Genomic DNA, 15,433 nt, shown 5'->3' with positions numbered 1-15,433 from the left:
CTCTGCATTTTTTTGAAAAGCAATCGACAAACGCAACTTCACGGATCATTAGGATTTTCTATTACAAAATCTGTAATGTTTTGAAATTTTTGCACACATAAAAATGTTAATATCAATATGCTTGACTGTATCTTGGATAATTGGAATGTTACGAGTGAGCTATTAAATGATTACATAAAGTACTAATTGTCCGAGTTTTCTAAAAGGTTAATTTAAATGTATTTTTTTGTTCTACGCGTAGATCGTTTACTACTGGTATTCAAAAACTTTTCAAAGCCCAAATGATAAAGTAATATTTAAGCTAAGTTCTAATATAAAGGGTAGCACGGCGGCCGTAGATTTATTGGATCTAACTGAAAGTGAACATAATAGGAAATGTAATATAGAAATACTTAAACGTGAGGTAAATTTTCATGTTGTGAATATAATAAAACGGCTTGTTTACGAAAACTTTGTGTACCTACATGAATCACATGTACATATGTTGCAGATGAAAACTCGTTGGCCTAGTAGAACATCGATAAACGAGGAATAATGGAATTACAAAGGAGAGACCTACTTTTTTGTTGAATATCCTTGCACCTTATACATAAAATAATAAAATGACGTTTCTTTCATGATTATAGTTGATATTTATTATCATAATCATTCTTACTGTGGGAAAATCTAAATGTGACAATTTGGCGGTAATTAGCCGATTAATTCGTCATTTATTGTTCAGCTGGTTACAAGGTTTACGACGATTACTACAGATAGGAGTTTAATTGCATTGTAACAGACAATATTACACCAGTTATACAGAATATGAAATCACTACGTAGACACAGTGCTGGAGTTTGCACACGATTACCGATACATGAACACTATTTGCTATTCAATACGAGAACGAAAACATAAATCGATCGTTCAATTTAACCATTGGGGAACATGACTTATACAATTTATTCGTTGATTGAATTTTGTTGTCACGCGAAGCTAAATTTACTCGATAAATGTTTGCATGTATTGAGATAAGCAGTATACTTGCATTCGTTACAAAAGAAGATTTCAAAATTTGAGTGCACTATTCAATTCTTTTCGAGAACATTTAAGTTTCGTCTGTATATTGATAAGGGTGTAAAGAACGATTTCGTTTTATTCGCTTACTCGGTAGAGTACTTGCGTAAACATATGCGAAGTGCCACCTGCACAAGAGCATATAAAATTCCCACTAAAAAAATTCTGTATAAACAAAACTATAAATAGATTCAAATTTATTTTGTACTATGCATATCATGGTTAAAAGAATAGATAGAGTAATACTAAGAATTAAACAATTAATAACTTATAAGATACCATTTCTCGGTCGTTAGAATTATATACACTCTTTACAAAGCACTAATTAACATACTTTTAAACCTAAATGGATCGCTCGGTAATATTAAAAAAAAGAAAAATGTAGTATTCCAATCACTGTTTTTCAACACTATACCGACCTTTTTAAAGGAAACGATAGAATACGATATATCGTATCGCCTTCAATAATTTGATTATTGGTATTTCCATTTATATGTATATTGTAGTATAATAGTTTTCATTGAGTAATAATAGCTCAAACGTAACTGAAAATACTATGAACTTGATTCTTCTTTGGTTAAACATAATTGTACTTTTGTATCTTTCAATGGTACAAGTTAAAGATTATATTGCAGGGAATAAAAGAGCAAATGAAACCATAAAAACTGGCGTTGCTCTTGCGTGGGTATTTTTGATGGTTTTGTTGTAGGAAACTATGGTAAACTTAATCTATTACATTATGTCGACGCGTACTTAGATGATGCGTTCTGAAAGACAAAGGTGTACGTAATGTGTATCGCAAAAATTACCATACATTCCCGATATAATTATTCAGCATAGGAAAGTGCATACTCGGAAGCGATTTTCTTCCGTGCGAATTACGAGACCGTTTTTCTAGACTGAGATCTTCCTGACCGTCTGTTCGACAAATACTACTTCCACCGAAATATCACAATACACAAACGAGGTAAAGAATCTAAGATATATGGCAATCTCACAGCACACTAATTCAACAGAGATCTCGTATAAAAATAAATAAGGATTTCTTAAATGAAGTGATCGATAAAACTAAACTAAAGTAGGTATACAAACTATATTACATACGATACGCTAGATTATCGTGTTGTAAATTGAATCATTCTTACCATCGATGAACTCGAACTAAAATGGAACAAAATTTCCCGAGAATAGTGAATGGTGAAGTAAAGACGTTGGATAGATTACGTCCAATGGGCCATTTTAACAACAAACTACTGTCTATGATTTTATCATCGATCGCACGAGCAATACATTTCGATAGCTTTGAAATGAGAAACAATAAAATCAATCTTTTAAACAAGAGAAAACTCACTTTGCTCCGTAACAGCGCGTTATTCTTCGAGTATAAAGTGATTAAGTAACAACTTTGTTCTGTTCTAATAGAATTGGAATGTAATCGAATTGAATAGAATACAACAGAATAGAGAAGAATAGGACAGAATAGAATAGAATAAATTAGAGTAGAGTGCAGTACAATAGAGCAGAATAGAGTAGTACAGAATACAATCACGTACTCGTACAGCTTGCAAATCGTCCGAAACAATGGCAAGAATCGTCGATGTTGCGTAGCATTATTTAGTATTTATCGTTATTTAGAATTTTTCGACGAACCTAACATACCGAATGCCAAGCTTACGATCGCGTTGCAAAACACATCAAGAAATAAGTCGCACCAAGCAACAATGCTATAGCCGATAATACGTGGGAGTATAAAAAGTAGCTAAATACGGCGATCGTTTTCTCATTACGAATAGATTATCGTTTTGCGCCAGTGCAAAACACGTATACACGTTTATCCTTAGTAGACAGTCCTAGTTTGAGCATGAAGTTCCTCCAGCGACGCCAGTTCCGGTATCGGATCTCGCCAGTATGCAAAATTGCTGAACTCGTCAAAGGCATCTACCCTCCATGGTGGGAACAGATGATCGACAATGCAGCTCATGTTCAAATATCTGGAAAAAATAATAAAACATTCTTCTGTAGAGAGTTACAACGATAACATTATGATAATCTGTCGGTCGAAGGATCAATGAAAAAAACAGCATAAAAGGAGCAAGAGCTGTTGAATCATTCGTTACAGTAATGTTACGGAGACGGCATTATATTTTTCGCAGACTAGGGGAATAAACATCAGATAAGATACACAGATAGAATATCGTACATCGTGATTAAGGCGTGGGTCTTGAAATGCACACACACACACATAGATGTACAACTATTAGAGAAACTATGAGGCTACTGATTTTCTTTCTTTCAAACGAAAAAAAGAACATTCATGCGACAGGTGTTAATTTCCAAGTTTTAATTTCGAGAATGTCTACTACAAGAATATTTGACGGAGCGAGGAAAAAATGTTTCGTGCACTTTATGAAAGATTCGTGTAATTCTCACAAATCTCATTTTGATATTTCTCGGAATTCTACTTCCAAGAGAATCTTGAAAAATGTGAAGCGGCGATCTGTTCGTTACGAAGTGCGCGCGCAAAACATAGGGCGATGACGACGTTAAGGCTGTTTAATGATGAGAGGAGCCGGTGAACATGTAAGTGAAAAGAAGCGACTGCAGGATGTAACAACAAGTGCTTACCCTATAAATCGTAAGAAGACAGGTGGATGTTCTTGGATAACCAAACACACCATACAACACATGTACTAATGACGTCGACTTGTCGGGACGAATATAAATCTAAAGATGTCCCGCCTCGAAAGAATTTGCCATTGGACGAAGTAACGTGTTTCGGTTTAATGTGCGCACGCGCGCGCGCGCGCGGAATCTGTTCTTCTTGTAGCGTTTTTCGCAATGTGTCACACTATGGAACGAGTATGCAGAAAAGCAAATAAAAACTTCTTGAAATCGACCTATTAAAAAACTAGCTGGAATCTATATGTATCGTTGTCCCCCATGACATGTAGAAAATACACTGTTCTACCTAATGGCTCCCGAAATGAGGTAGTTAGTTAACTTCTATTTCTACGATACGGATTCCCGGGCCAATAGCACGAGTAATGTTGCCTTGCAGGCGTCGTTATCGCAACATGATTAAGTGGATCAACAGAATAACACAGCTATGGTTGTGCCGCCATCAGTAGCTGTTTCGTACGGGCAGTGGTGGGAACAACTCATTGACGATATCGCACTGACACGCGTAGCTGCAATCACAGAAATATCCACCCTGTAAGTACATCTTTTTCTCAAGAATCACCGTATAGACCCGCTTAATCTTCCCTTCCAATTACAAGACTCCGCCTTTGAGCTGTGAGATTTTTAAAAATAATACTGTTGCTCGATCACAAAGTTTCTGCAAAACGTTAGTGTGTCCGCAATTATCTTTTTACATTTCGTTGGAATGCACTAACAGATGCATTACAGGCGGTGAAATTAATGCGACGACATGCAATAATTATAGAAAGCATTTAACAATTTTCATCCTGCGATGAACCAACCCTGTTTGTCGCAGCGCATATCGTTTACCAACGAAGTCGTTAGACTTTAATTAATTGAATACGAACAGGTGTCAAAAGTTAACAGATGCGAAGAGATTAATAGGAACGAGTATATTTACTTACGAGGATTGGAATGTCTGCGTCAATTCGTGTTTTAATTCACCTTTGTGGTTTATAGTGAATATTCGCATAGTAGGAATTCCAACAGCCCGATATGCCCATACATCCTAAAAGATCAACAAAAAGAACTGATAAGTAACGAGATTAATCCATTTTACTAATCATGGAAAAGTAATGCTTACATTAATTCGATTTCCATAACCTGCGTAAAATGGTTCCGAACCTTCAGGAAACAACGCTTGAATATCGCTAAGACACGATATTTTGAATTCTTCGGGTTTCTTTTCAATGACTTCGCGATGAAATGCTGAAATCAAGCTCGTCGGATTGAGAAGTAACGGGCCTTCTGGTAGCGATAGGTCGCCCTGCTTGATACTCTTCAGATATTCTCTGGTGACTCTGGCTTGCCCGATCGCTCTTGCCGAGAGATAGAGCAGCTTATAGCCGTTGTTCTTAATTTTCGTAAATAATTGAGCAACTCCTGATTGAGCCCAGTCCTTGCCTACGATGGGCAAAATGTGACCGAGGACATCCGACTTCGTAATAGTGCCATCGATATCAGAAATAACGATTTTATCATCCCATCTCCATTTATAAATGTGACATTTGCATCGGGTTGTACCTTGGTATGCTGTGGTCACACTAAAAACAACCTCATTGGGACCGTCTTTTAAATTGAGGCTCGCCTGCAAAAAAACAAATTTATTTGATTTAACAGTGTACCAAATTTTGGTATCGGTATTGCATTATATCGTACAGCAACAGTAGCAACAACAAAAATACATACTATTTGGGCAGATGATAGTCTCAAAGTTTTACGATACTTTTCGGTAGATTCGTAATAAGGTCTCCGTTCTTTGGGTATTTTAATACCCTGCGATTTGTTTTGGTTACTGTCGGAGTCCTCGCTGCCACTATAACCTTCACCCTCCCTTTCTCGATTTTTCTCGGCTTCAGCGAAACCAGTTGTGGGTTTAGCGCATTCTTCGCCTAGTTCGATCACAGACATGATGTCCGCAATTTGATTGGTGGTTTCATGTCTACCCGCTGTTTCTTCGATTGGAGTACTCTCCTTAGATTCGACTAATTGTTCCGGTGATTGTAGATTTACTGTTCCGCCATCAACTGTAATGTTTTTGATAAGGATTTAGTATCGTGAATCATCAGGATAAAAATTGTGATATACAGGGTGGGGCATTTTAAACAAGTCACCTGAATATCTCGCTTGTTTTTGAAGATAGGAGAAAATGCATTAGACCAAATTTACTTGGTATCGGGGAGCTCATCTTCTGGTAATAACAATTTTTCTGTAGTTGGAGGCGTGAAGGACATATGAAGGTCAATTCTGTTTTTTTAAATGGAACAGTAAGTATCTTTATTTATATTCTGATAGAGTGTTTCAAGACGAATACAATGACCTATTATGAAAGTCATTCAAGGTCACCTAAAGTCAACTACAATAGAAAATAAATTGTTTCAGAGTACTTTTCGAATATTTGCGTATCACGTGTGCGTATCACGTGTGTGTATCACGTGACACGGTTCACAAAAGGTAAACAAACATTCACAATCGCATTGTATGCTTATTTATATCCTTAAACATTGGTAATTGAACTACCGACTAAAATGCGTTACACGATAGCAGAGAAAATAGAAATGGTTCTTATTTATGGTGAATGTCATAGAATTATGAGGGAAACGGTACGTGTGTATGGTGAAAGATTTCCCGATCGTAACAGACCTTCACTTTCTGTGTTTGCAAACATTGTAAAAAAGTTCCAAGAAACTGGAACTGTGGATAACAAAACACGTAATGTTGCCAAACGAGCAACTGATGATGGAAACTCGATAAGTATTGTAGCAGCTGTAATACAAGATCCACATGCTAGTACAAGACAACTGGAACGCGAAAGTGGGATCACATATCACTGTATCAAGAATTAACCAAACTTGACATGCAAGAACGTATAAGAACAGCTTGCTCTGTAATAGATACAAATGAAATTTTCCAGGCAGTGTCATCAGTAATGCAACGATTTAGACTATGTATCCATGTTCAAGGTCGCCATTTTGAACACTTGCAGTAGTAGAATCAAAGTATCCAAGTATTCGAAGTGTGCTTTGAGATAATTAGTTTTCTCTGACAGTTGACTTTGGGTGATCTTGAATGACCTTCATAATAGGTCATTGTATTCGTCTTGAAATACACTATCAGAATGTAAAGAAAAAACCATATCGTTCCATTTAAAAAAACAGAATTGACCTTCATATGTCCTTGACGCCTCCACCTACAGAAAAATTGGTACTACCAGATGATGAGCCCCCCGATACCAAGTAAATTTGGTCTAATGCATTTTCTCCTATCTTCAAAAATAAGCGAGATATTCAGGTGACCTGTTTAAAATGCCCCACCCTGTATATATAAATGTCTTACCTTGACTGAGCTCCTGTGGCTTTTTAGAAGGTTGCGTTGAACGTCTCCACGAAAACCAGGAACTGTAACCGCTGCGACTTTCAGGCTTGCCACCACTGTTCTCTTGTTTCTTTTCTTCGTGCATTGGCAGGGACATGCATTGAGCGTATAGAATCTCTATTGTACTTTGCGGCAAGTATCTTTGGAAAGCAGCGTAGGTTATGACGATAGGGCAAGCGGTAGTCCAATTGTAAAACTTTCCATTAATCTTCACGACTAGATTTGGATTTTCATATAATTTCGGATCAGAACAAATGTCCTCGAACTGAAGCAGATTCTGATGGAAAGCTTCTTTGGAGGGACCATTTTCAGAATCCAAACCACCACACAAAGACAAACTGATGTCCATGCTGTTGTCAAACATTGCATGCTTTGCTTCTTCAAAATCGCTATCCAACGATTTTGGCCCTCCGATAGCACCCATTACGCTATTCGGACTCTGAGGTAAACTCGGTCCATTGCCTGATTCGGTGTCTTCCTCGTCTACAGCTTTCCTGTCTAGAAACGATATTACGATTAGATCATTCTATATATAGTATGTAATAATCACTAGTATATAATCTATATACTAGTGATTTAACTTAGTAAGTTACTTATACCTTTCACGGCAGTTGGACCTCTGTGAGAAGAAGGGAAATAAAGCGCCGCAACTTCAGGATCCAGTTCATCAGCATTAATGTCACTCAGATAAATTCCTTCGGATTCCGGATTGTGTCTTACGCGAGAAGTTTTCTTCATAAAGGAGAACATTCCGCTGAGCATGGAACGATGTGCCTCTGCTACAATTGAATAAATAACCTAGCAAAAATGTGTCGAGAATGGAGTAAGTTCAAGATAATATAAGAATAATTTACTAACTATTGTTCGGCTGATTAGCAGCGCTCGATGAGTTCAATGAATTTCTATGAGACGCGTGTCCCGTTTCTGGGGGTAAACTCGGCAGTTCACCCCATCTCCAACTCTGCTGAAGACTCTTATCTTCTCCTTCCACGCTATCTTGCGTGATTTTTCGCATCTCGAACTCTGTGTCTGACTGGATCGGTGAACACGGCCTGGAATCTTGATTCCTGTTCACGTATGATCGCAATTAATAAAGGGGGAAACGTAAAGATTTTGGGGGAAACATGGTGTGTGCACATACTTGGTAACCTCGGTATCACTGAAGAAATGAAAGTCTGTCTCTGGTCGGGATTCAGACGGTTCTTGCATTGAGGCAGCGTGTTCGATGGTTGCGTTCTTCTTTTCCATTTCTACAACCGGACTCGGCCCCTTTAACATCTTTCATATAATGTGTGTATCAATGAACAACCCTCTCCAGGAAAATATAACCTTTCGCACTAGAAATCATTATACCATGATTGGAAGTGCAAAGGGTTAACCTTTATCACGTACAACTTACAGGTTCACCAAGCGTGTCATCCTGAACAGAAGTGTCGTTCTCGCTGACTTCGGTTTGACTGCTACTGCCATTGCTGGCCTTCCTATGGGATCCCTTCTTTCTCATGATACTCTTCCTTTTCCGCTTCCTTTTCGTCGAATTGTTACTCTTGTTTTCTTCAACTGTTTCGTCTTTCAAATTTTTCTTGCTCAACGAGGAGTTTGATTCGTCACTGGACTTTTTTTTCGCACTGCTCTCCGCATCGTCCGTGATCGGTCTGAAGTCGTTTTTAACTACGCTAATTATGCGAATTGATTCCGAGGAAGTCACAGCTACAAATGACTTGGGCGTTGACGCAGCAGGCAGAGTCTTATCCTCGTTTATACCATCCATATCGAAGATTTCGTCGTCGTTTTTCAGAGAGTCTTGCTTCTCCTCCTTTTTCTCTTTCCAGTCGCTTAATATCGCCATCTCGAACTTATGTCTTTGTTCAATAGGTAATTCTGGAAAATTTTCCTTGAATAATCTCTCCTTCTCTTCGTTTGCCAAAGCAGAATATTGTTCTCGAATCATTTTTTGTTTCTGAAATGTGGATACATTCCCAAAATATTCTTTAAACATCTTCTCTTTTTCCTCTGTGGTTAAAGATGCCATTTGAAGCAATTTTTCTCTGCGTTCAGCAGGTAGATCTGAAAATTGTTCAATCAAAAATCTTTCCCGTTGGTCCGGAGGTAAAGCACACATCTCTTCCAATTTTTCTTTCTCAGTGGACAAGACCGATTCTAGTAGAATCTTGTCCCTTTGTTCTCTGGGCACATCGGAAAGAACATTGAATCTGGATGGCGGAAAACAAGCATTGTCTGGAATGGGGGAACAGGCCAAGTGGGGTGGAATCTCTGTGTCGGTTGGAGATCCATCAGAGCCAACTTCTTCTACGAAGAAAGCTTCTCCTGAGTCTCCCAACTTCATATGAATCTGCCTTGATTCGCCATTTATTTCTATGTCAACCTACAAATAATTATCAAGGTGAGTTAACATTGATTTTTGTATCGTACTCTAAGTCATTTAAGTGGACACTATTAAAGAGAACTGGTACTATACTCTATTGCTTATAGCTCAGAGAACTTAATAAGATAAAGAATAGAAGGAGAAATTCGAAAAACTTACCACTTTCTCTCTAGAACGAAGTACGCCCAATTTTCCAAACCGCACGTGAAAAGGCGAGCAGGTGAACGAACCATCCGGTTGCTCAACGACGACAACGTCGATGGCACCGGTGAGCGTTGCCGCGTTGATCTCATTGTAAAAGTCTCGAAAATTGCTAATAAATTTGCCAATGTAGTTCATACTGTACATCTTTGAGCCGACTTGTAATGCAATTCGTTCTCAAAAGATACTTTTAAAAGACAGTTTTCACCAGGTTTGTCGAATCACTTCAATGAAACTGACACACGGTGTACGTATCCTCGTAGAGATACGCAGAGACCAAAACTGCACGATTTACCGTGTATTTGATTCCAAGATATTTACTTAACCATGTTGGATAGCCGTATTTCAACGGCATCCATGAAGATCATGAAACACGACGATCGTCAATGAAATCTAGTGACAGCAGAACGATCGTTATCCAATGCACTTTGGAGCCGAATTTCGAGAGTTTTACGATTAAGCTGTGTCACCGATTCGAAACGGTTGCGAACTGTCAACGAATCGCCGGCAATTTGTCCCAAAAAGACACGAATAGAACGTTTGATTTGTGACGCGACCACTGCGCCGTAGTCCGTGGCGTTACGAGTTGACGGTCGACAGCGAAAGCGAACCCTCGAAAAGAGGATATCCGCGACTCAGATCCGAAAGGAGAGCGTGTCCCGTATCCTTTGTTCCTGGAATGTTCGCTGAGAAATCCGATCAAGCACCAGCAGACGGTGGTCCAAGTTGACGTTAGAACGGATCACGTGCCCAATCTCGACCAATCCCAGGCCCGATGAGCGTCGCTCGATAAGACGCGGCTATCACGTGATCGAGACCGCCGTTTACCGCGCTCTTCGAAACGCAGCGAACCTGAAAAGTAAACGGTAAATGATAAACGATGACTAACATCGCTAGCAACGTTCCCAGATAAACACGAACTTTGTTCTAAGTCTCGGTTGGTGACGGTGATTAATTACGTTTACATTGTTGATCGTCTCGTGGTATCGTCTCTGTTTTCGAAGACTTCCGATACGCAATACCCGATACGACAACACGAGAGTCACTCTGCTTGTATACATAGACGGGGCAAGTACCGATAGATCGCGCATTATTGCACGCAAGCGACATGCGACGTGGGACGCGGACGCGAGGCAACGCAGCCGCTTGCACTTCCGGTTTTAATCGGTTTTCAAAGGTTCACAAAGAAAACGATTGAGAACGGTACAAAGCGAATCCAATTTTAGCGAGCGTCACGCGTCGGATTTCAATGCCAGCGAAATCGTACAACCGCGAAATTTAAGCAGAGCTTACGGTTACGCAAGCTGAACGCGGTTGTATGTTAGTAAACCAAAGGCAACGAGTTTACGATCCGCGGATAAACGTATCGTTACTTGAGCCCTGTGTAACCCGGCGCAATCGGTTGAAAAATGTCGGATACTTTATTTCCATAGATCAATAACAAATTGCAAATCGAAATCCGTTGAATGAACGCTGAATTTATTACTGCTGATAAAACTCAGTGAATCACGTTGCCTCATAAAATTGATGAAATTAAATTTATTCAAACGCATTTCCACGATAGTATTTTTACAATTTCATTGATCATATTTTCAAATTATTAATTTAATGGTTACGAGTCGTATAGATTGCATGTTAGACAGTAGCGTGGTGCGTGACCGGCCAATTAAACATACTGTCAGACATAATGATGCTATTTTCGGTCCAGTCCGTAGAACGGTAGTTTTACAGTAGTTAAAAGTACGTGGATTGTTCGTGATGGGCAACGTGTAATTTGAAAAACAATATAAATCGATTGACTTGCATGCCGTTTACATGCGCATACAGGTCAAAGTCTTTCGTAATCGATGAACCACAATTCGTGGTAATATCGGCGATTAATCATTCTTTTATGCGAACGAGATAAAATCTTTGAGCTTGTTTCGGGTTATTTTTTGTCAAATCGTTCGTTACCCGTCTTATCTTTCAAATGGCCGAACGGTCAAAGTAATGAAAATGAGTCGAACTTTCGAGGAAGATGAGTTTATACTTTGTCGAACGGCAAGAACGACTATGTTTTATCAGAAACGTACGATACTTTCAGCCAAAAATTTGAACGAAGAAAGAGGGAGAGGGAGAGGGAGAGAGAGAGAGAGAGAGAGAGAGAGATCCGACCTTGCACGGCAGACCAAACTGTCCGTAAACTATCCCAATCGTGGCGACGGTTGGACGAATTTCAAAAAATCTCATCGTTGAGGCGACATTCTATTTCTCTTTCATCAATCATCTTTTTTCCTGACTTTTTAGATGTGCTCATCTCGCTTGTCGAGGGACAGGGAGAACCAGCGGAGCTCTCGGAACGACATAAAACGGAAGTCGACAACAAATGTTCGCCGTGCGCATTGAGTTGCGAAGTGTCTGGGATTCGGCGAATAGCCAAACGCCTGGTGTCGCTCGAGCCAAGAGACAGGACGGCCCATCGTGACATCTCTCACGGAAAAATTCTTCCGGAAGTTAGTATTCGTTGTCGTTAAAATTACCGCCGTGTGACCGATTCATCGATTCACCGAGCGCTTGCGACATTCATCAGAATCCTTTCTTCTCGTAGCTACAGAGCTAGTTTCTAAACCCTAACGACTTTCGAGAGCTTCCTTCGTCATGCGGAACTTTCAAACGGTAAAAGCTTGTTTACGCGTTGATTAGGTTACGACCTTTCTCTCTTTCCTCCCTTCCATCCTAACCCTCACTCTTGCTCTCTCCCCCTCTCTCTAGTTCTTTTTCTTTCTCTCATTCGGTCTGTTCTCGAAATCGTTGCTTATCTCGATAGTACGCTTATGCAATTGAGATCGTGTCGAAAGTAATCGCAAGTCTAGGTGGAGGGTAAAGCGAGGTAATAACGACTTACAGTGCTGAACCGTAATCGACCAAATTCTTTCGGATAAATCGAAGAAGAAATTTGATAAAAAAAATACCTAGAAAAGACTTTATGCGAAATCTCATTGTATGATTTGCTTTTTGCAACGTGTAATCCGGCGACATTTGACGTTCAAGGATGATTCATAATGTTGTAGTATCTTTTTATCTGCACGGAATGAAAAAAAAATCGCAACAGCGACAAGTTTATTTTCATGTAAGTCCTGTTAGTTACTTTTACGGATAAAAGATGATGTATTTCAGAATAATTAGTATTAGACCGCGGTCAAATTAAAATAAACTAAAAGTTTTGATATGTTAATTACAACTTATTAAAATTACTTAAGGAAAAAGCAAGATTTCACTTGGCTTCTACGTTTTGCAATTGATACAGACAATTTTTATTTTGCATAAAGATCTGCAGTTTAATTAGTAGTTTAGCATGGAACCCGCTAACACCGGTTAAATAATTGGTGTCAGATTCTCCGTATTATAATGATCGAAGGTATAGGCACGCGTTCCTAGAAGTCGTTTAGATAATCTTCGAAATCAAGAAAAGGCCAATCGTATTATTGTTCTAAGAAAATTAACGATAAATTCGTTGTCGACTTCAAGGTGTATATATCACGCGAAAATTTTCGGAGCACATCTCTGGTGGACTGAAGCTTACGAATAAATCGGTTCGACGATCGGCGATCGAGCGCGTCGCTCGTTACATAGTGTTGCGAAATACACACGTACACGCGCACGTACGATTATGTAACATCGGTCTGACGTCTAATCGGGTACCAGATGAAACAGCTATTTCATGTACTTTTACGCGATCGACGCAAACCAGTGTATACTGAGATTTTCGCTTTCGCCGGAATGACCGCGGTGCGGCGTCGCGTCGACTGGGATTTCGAAATGGAAAGAAACGATTAGTTTCAGTTGGAAAATCGGTTGGTGCGCGTGGAATGTGCACGAATGCACATATTGATGCGATGAGACGGAACGGGACGAGACAGGATGAGAAGTGATGAGAAGCGATCGATGAGCAAGCAACGCGGACGTCCGCGTGAATCCAATTTTGGAATAGCAGGTCTAGGCGCTATATTGGTGGCGTGGACACTGCTTTGTCGGTTAACGAGCAAACACAACCACACGCGTCGTACACGGACGAGCAACAACGATTCTCGATGGCTGGCTTCCGCCCAGTTTTTACTATTCCTCGACCATGCACTTGACACAGGTTTCGACGAGTCTCGCGACACACACGCACCGAGCGATATCGATACGGCAAGCTATCGCTGCGATGGAAAACAGATGAAAGGAAATTACCGTCTGTTGACTATATGAGCTGTTTCTTAACCAAAAATAAGACAAACGAAGAATTAAAGAGTGAGAGCGAGAGAGAGGCAAAGAGCGAGGGTGAGAGGGGGTGGGGGAAGGAAGGAGGGAAGAAAAACAGAGTTAGAGAGAGAGAGAGAGAGAGAGAGAGAGAGAGAGAGAGAGAGAGAGAGAACAATAAAATGAAATTTACACGAGCAGTGCTAATCGATGCTCATAATAAGAACAAGAGAATTGCAGAATTAGCATTCCGTTTCCTTTCTTGTATTTCCTGTTTTCTATCCGATAGATAGGCTTATTAAATTGTTAGACTGTTGTAACGATTAAATTAGTATATCGTCACCGAATCGTTTCGGTCACCCGCGGTGAGAATCGTCTTTGTATGGGCGCAGAAACGCTAGCATTCACATTTAGACGATACATATTCTCGATTCCGATGCATTTGAAATTGGTAGCTGCTCCCTGCTCCAGCCGGTCGCAGAAGAGATTCGCAAAAGGACTGTCGGCGTCGACCGACACTTACCGAGCGAAGCAAAGAGGCCGCTGAAAGCTCCGTCCTGTCCGGTTAAAAGCTCCGCGAGGATACAGCAACGCTGCTGGTGTACCCGCTTTGGAGGGCGCGATCAAAGTCCGCCGAGTAAATACCGTTGGTTGAGATTTCGTGTCGGCTTGCGGCCAACCTTTCGGAATATTCCGTGATTCAGCCGCGAAGAAAGCTTGCGGTGTCCGTTCCCTCGCCGTCCGCTTCGAGCCAAGTACCGAGTCCAACTGAGCCTCCGACCAGGCAACGAGTTTCGACGGCATTGTTTATTATCGGCGAGTATACGGCGTACACGCGCGCACACGGAAAAACAGAATTCGCGCCATCGGAGAGCAGAGACGGAGAAAACGTGCGAGCGTTGTTTTCGACGGCGTGAGCCTTACGGCATAAGGCGTTTCGATTGGTCGACTGTTCTCGGACCAGAGGTCGAGCCTCCTACTTTTGCCATCTGGCTCGCTCGTCGGAGAAAGACAGGAAACGAAGCGTCGACGCGCCGAGTCGCGGAGGCGTCGCGTACAGCCGTTCAAGCGTTCGCAAGAGTATCGGATCGTTGACCCAGATCGACCGTTGAGTGTACGACGGACACGGCTTGAGCAAATCGAGATCCGTTCGGCAGCCACGAGGAATCGAGTAAAACAGAGGGATTCATTAGTAAAATGCACATTAAACATCACCCTGTCTAATAACTAGTGGTCGATAACTCGTTTGCTCGATTCAGTGCCGCTGCGTTCTACGTTACGAAATTCGTGAGAGGAAATTGTACAGCGAAAGGGAACGGATTGAGCATGACGATACTTTCCTTTTGACTGTACCCGATTTGATGCGATGATGTGTTCCGTCCACTGACCCAGCCATGCCGAAATTTTACTATTATCATTGTTATTGATATATTGGATATGTCGAAGCCCATTTATAAAAGAAACTGCAAGATGTATGGACGATGATAACATATT

At 40.4% G+C, this 15,433-nt stretch overlaps 1 protein-coding gene and 1 long non-coding RNA gene across 6 annotated transcripts; one reads left to right on the top strand and one right to left on the bottom strand.

The window, feature by feature from the left end:
- Nucleotides 1–20: 20 nt before the first annotated feature.
- On the top strand, nt 21–616 carry LOC144471457 (uncharacterized). The gene is made up of 3 exons (XR_013494289.1): nt 21–154; nt 242–403; nt 491–616. It is a non-coding gene; the product is annotated as an uncharacterized LOC144471457 (long non-coding RNA).
- Nucleotides 617–690: 74 nt separating this feature from the next.
- Nucleotides 691–15,433, bottom strand: Lpin (phosphatidate phosphatase LPIN). 5 transcript variants are annotated; one of them, XR_013494288.1, is made up of 13 exons: nt 14,463–15,433; nt 9,677–10,570; nt 8,531–9,517; nt 8,273–8,409; nt 7,990–8,198; nt 7,731–7,910; nt 7,093–7,629; nt 5,446–5,783; nt 4,841–5,344; nt 4,662–4,765; nt 4,025–4,244; nt 3,682–3,904; nt 2,919–3,047 (listed from the first exon to the last, which is right to left on the bottom strand). XR_013494288.1 is itself a non-coding variant. In XM_078183484.1 (11 exons), the coding sequence occupies exons 2-11, from the start codon at nt 9,863–9,865 to the stop codon at nt 2,894–2,896; spliced, it is 3,330 nt and encodes a 1,109-aa protein (XP_078039610.1). In that variant the 5' UTR covers nt 9,866–10,570; nt 14,463–15,431; the 3' UTR covers nt 691–2,893. The 5 variants fall into 5 exon arrangements, 3 of the variants coding, with proteins under 3 accessions (XP_078039610.1, XP_078039608.1, XP_078039609.1); XR_013494287.1 differs by having other exon boundaries at nt 3,682–4,244; XM_078183484.1 differs by lacking the exons at nt 3,682–3,904; nt 4,025–4,244 and having other exon boundaries at nt 691–3,047; nt 8,273–8,400; nt 14,463–15,431.

This window comes from Augochlora pura, chromosome 6 (assembly GCF_028453695.1).
Source record: "Augochlora pura isolate Apur16 chromosome 6, APUR_v2.2.1, whole genome shotgun sequence".
In the NCBI taxonomy this organism is placed as follows: domain Eukaryota; kingdom Metazoa; phylum Arthropoda; class Insecta; order Hymenoptera; family Halictidae; genus Augochlora; species Augochlora pura.
This window is presented reverse-complemented; position numbering and strand designations above follow the sequence as displayed.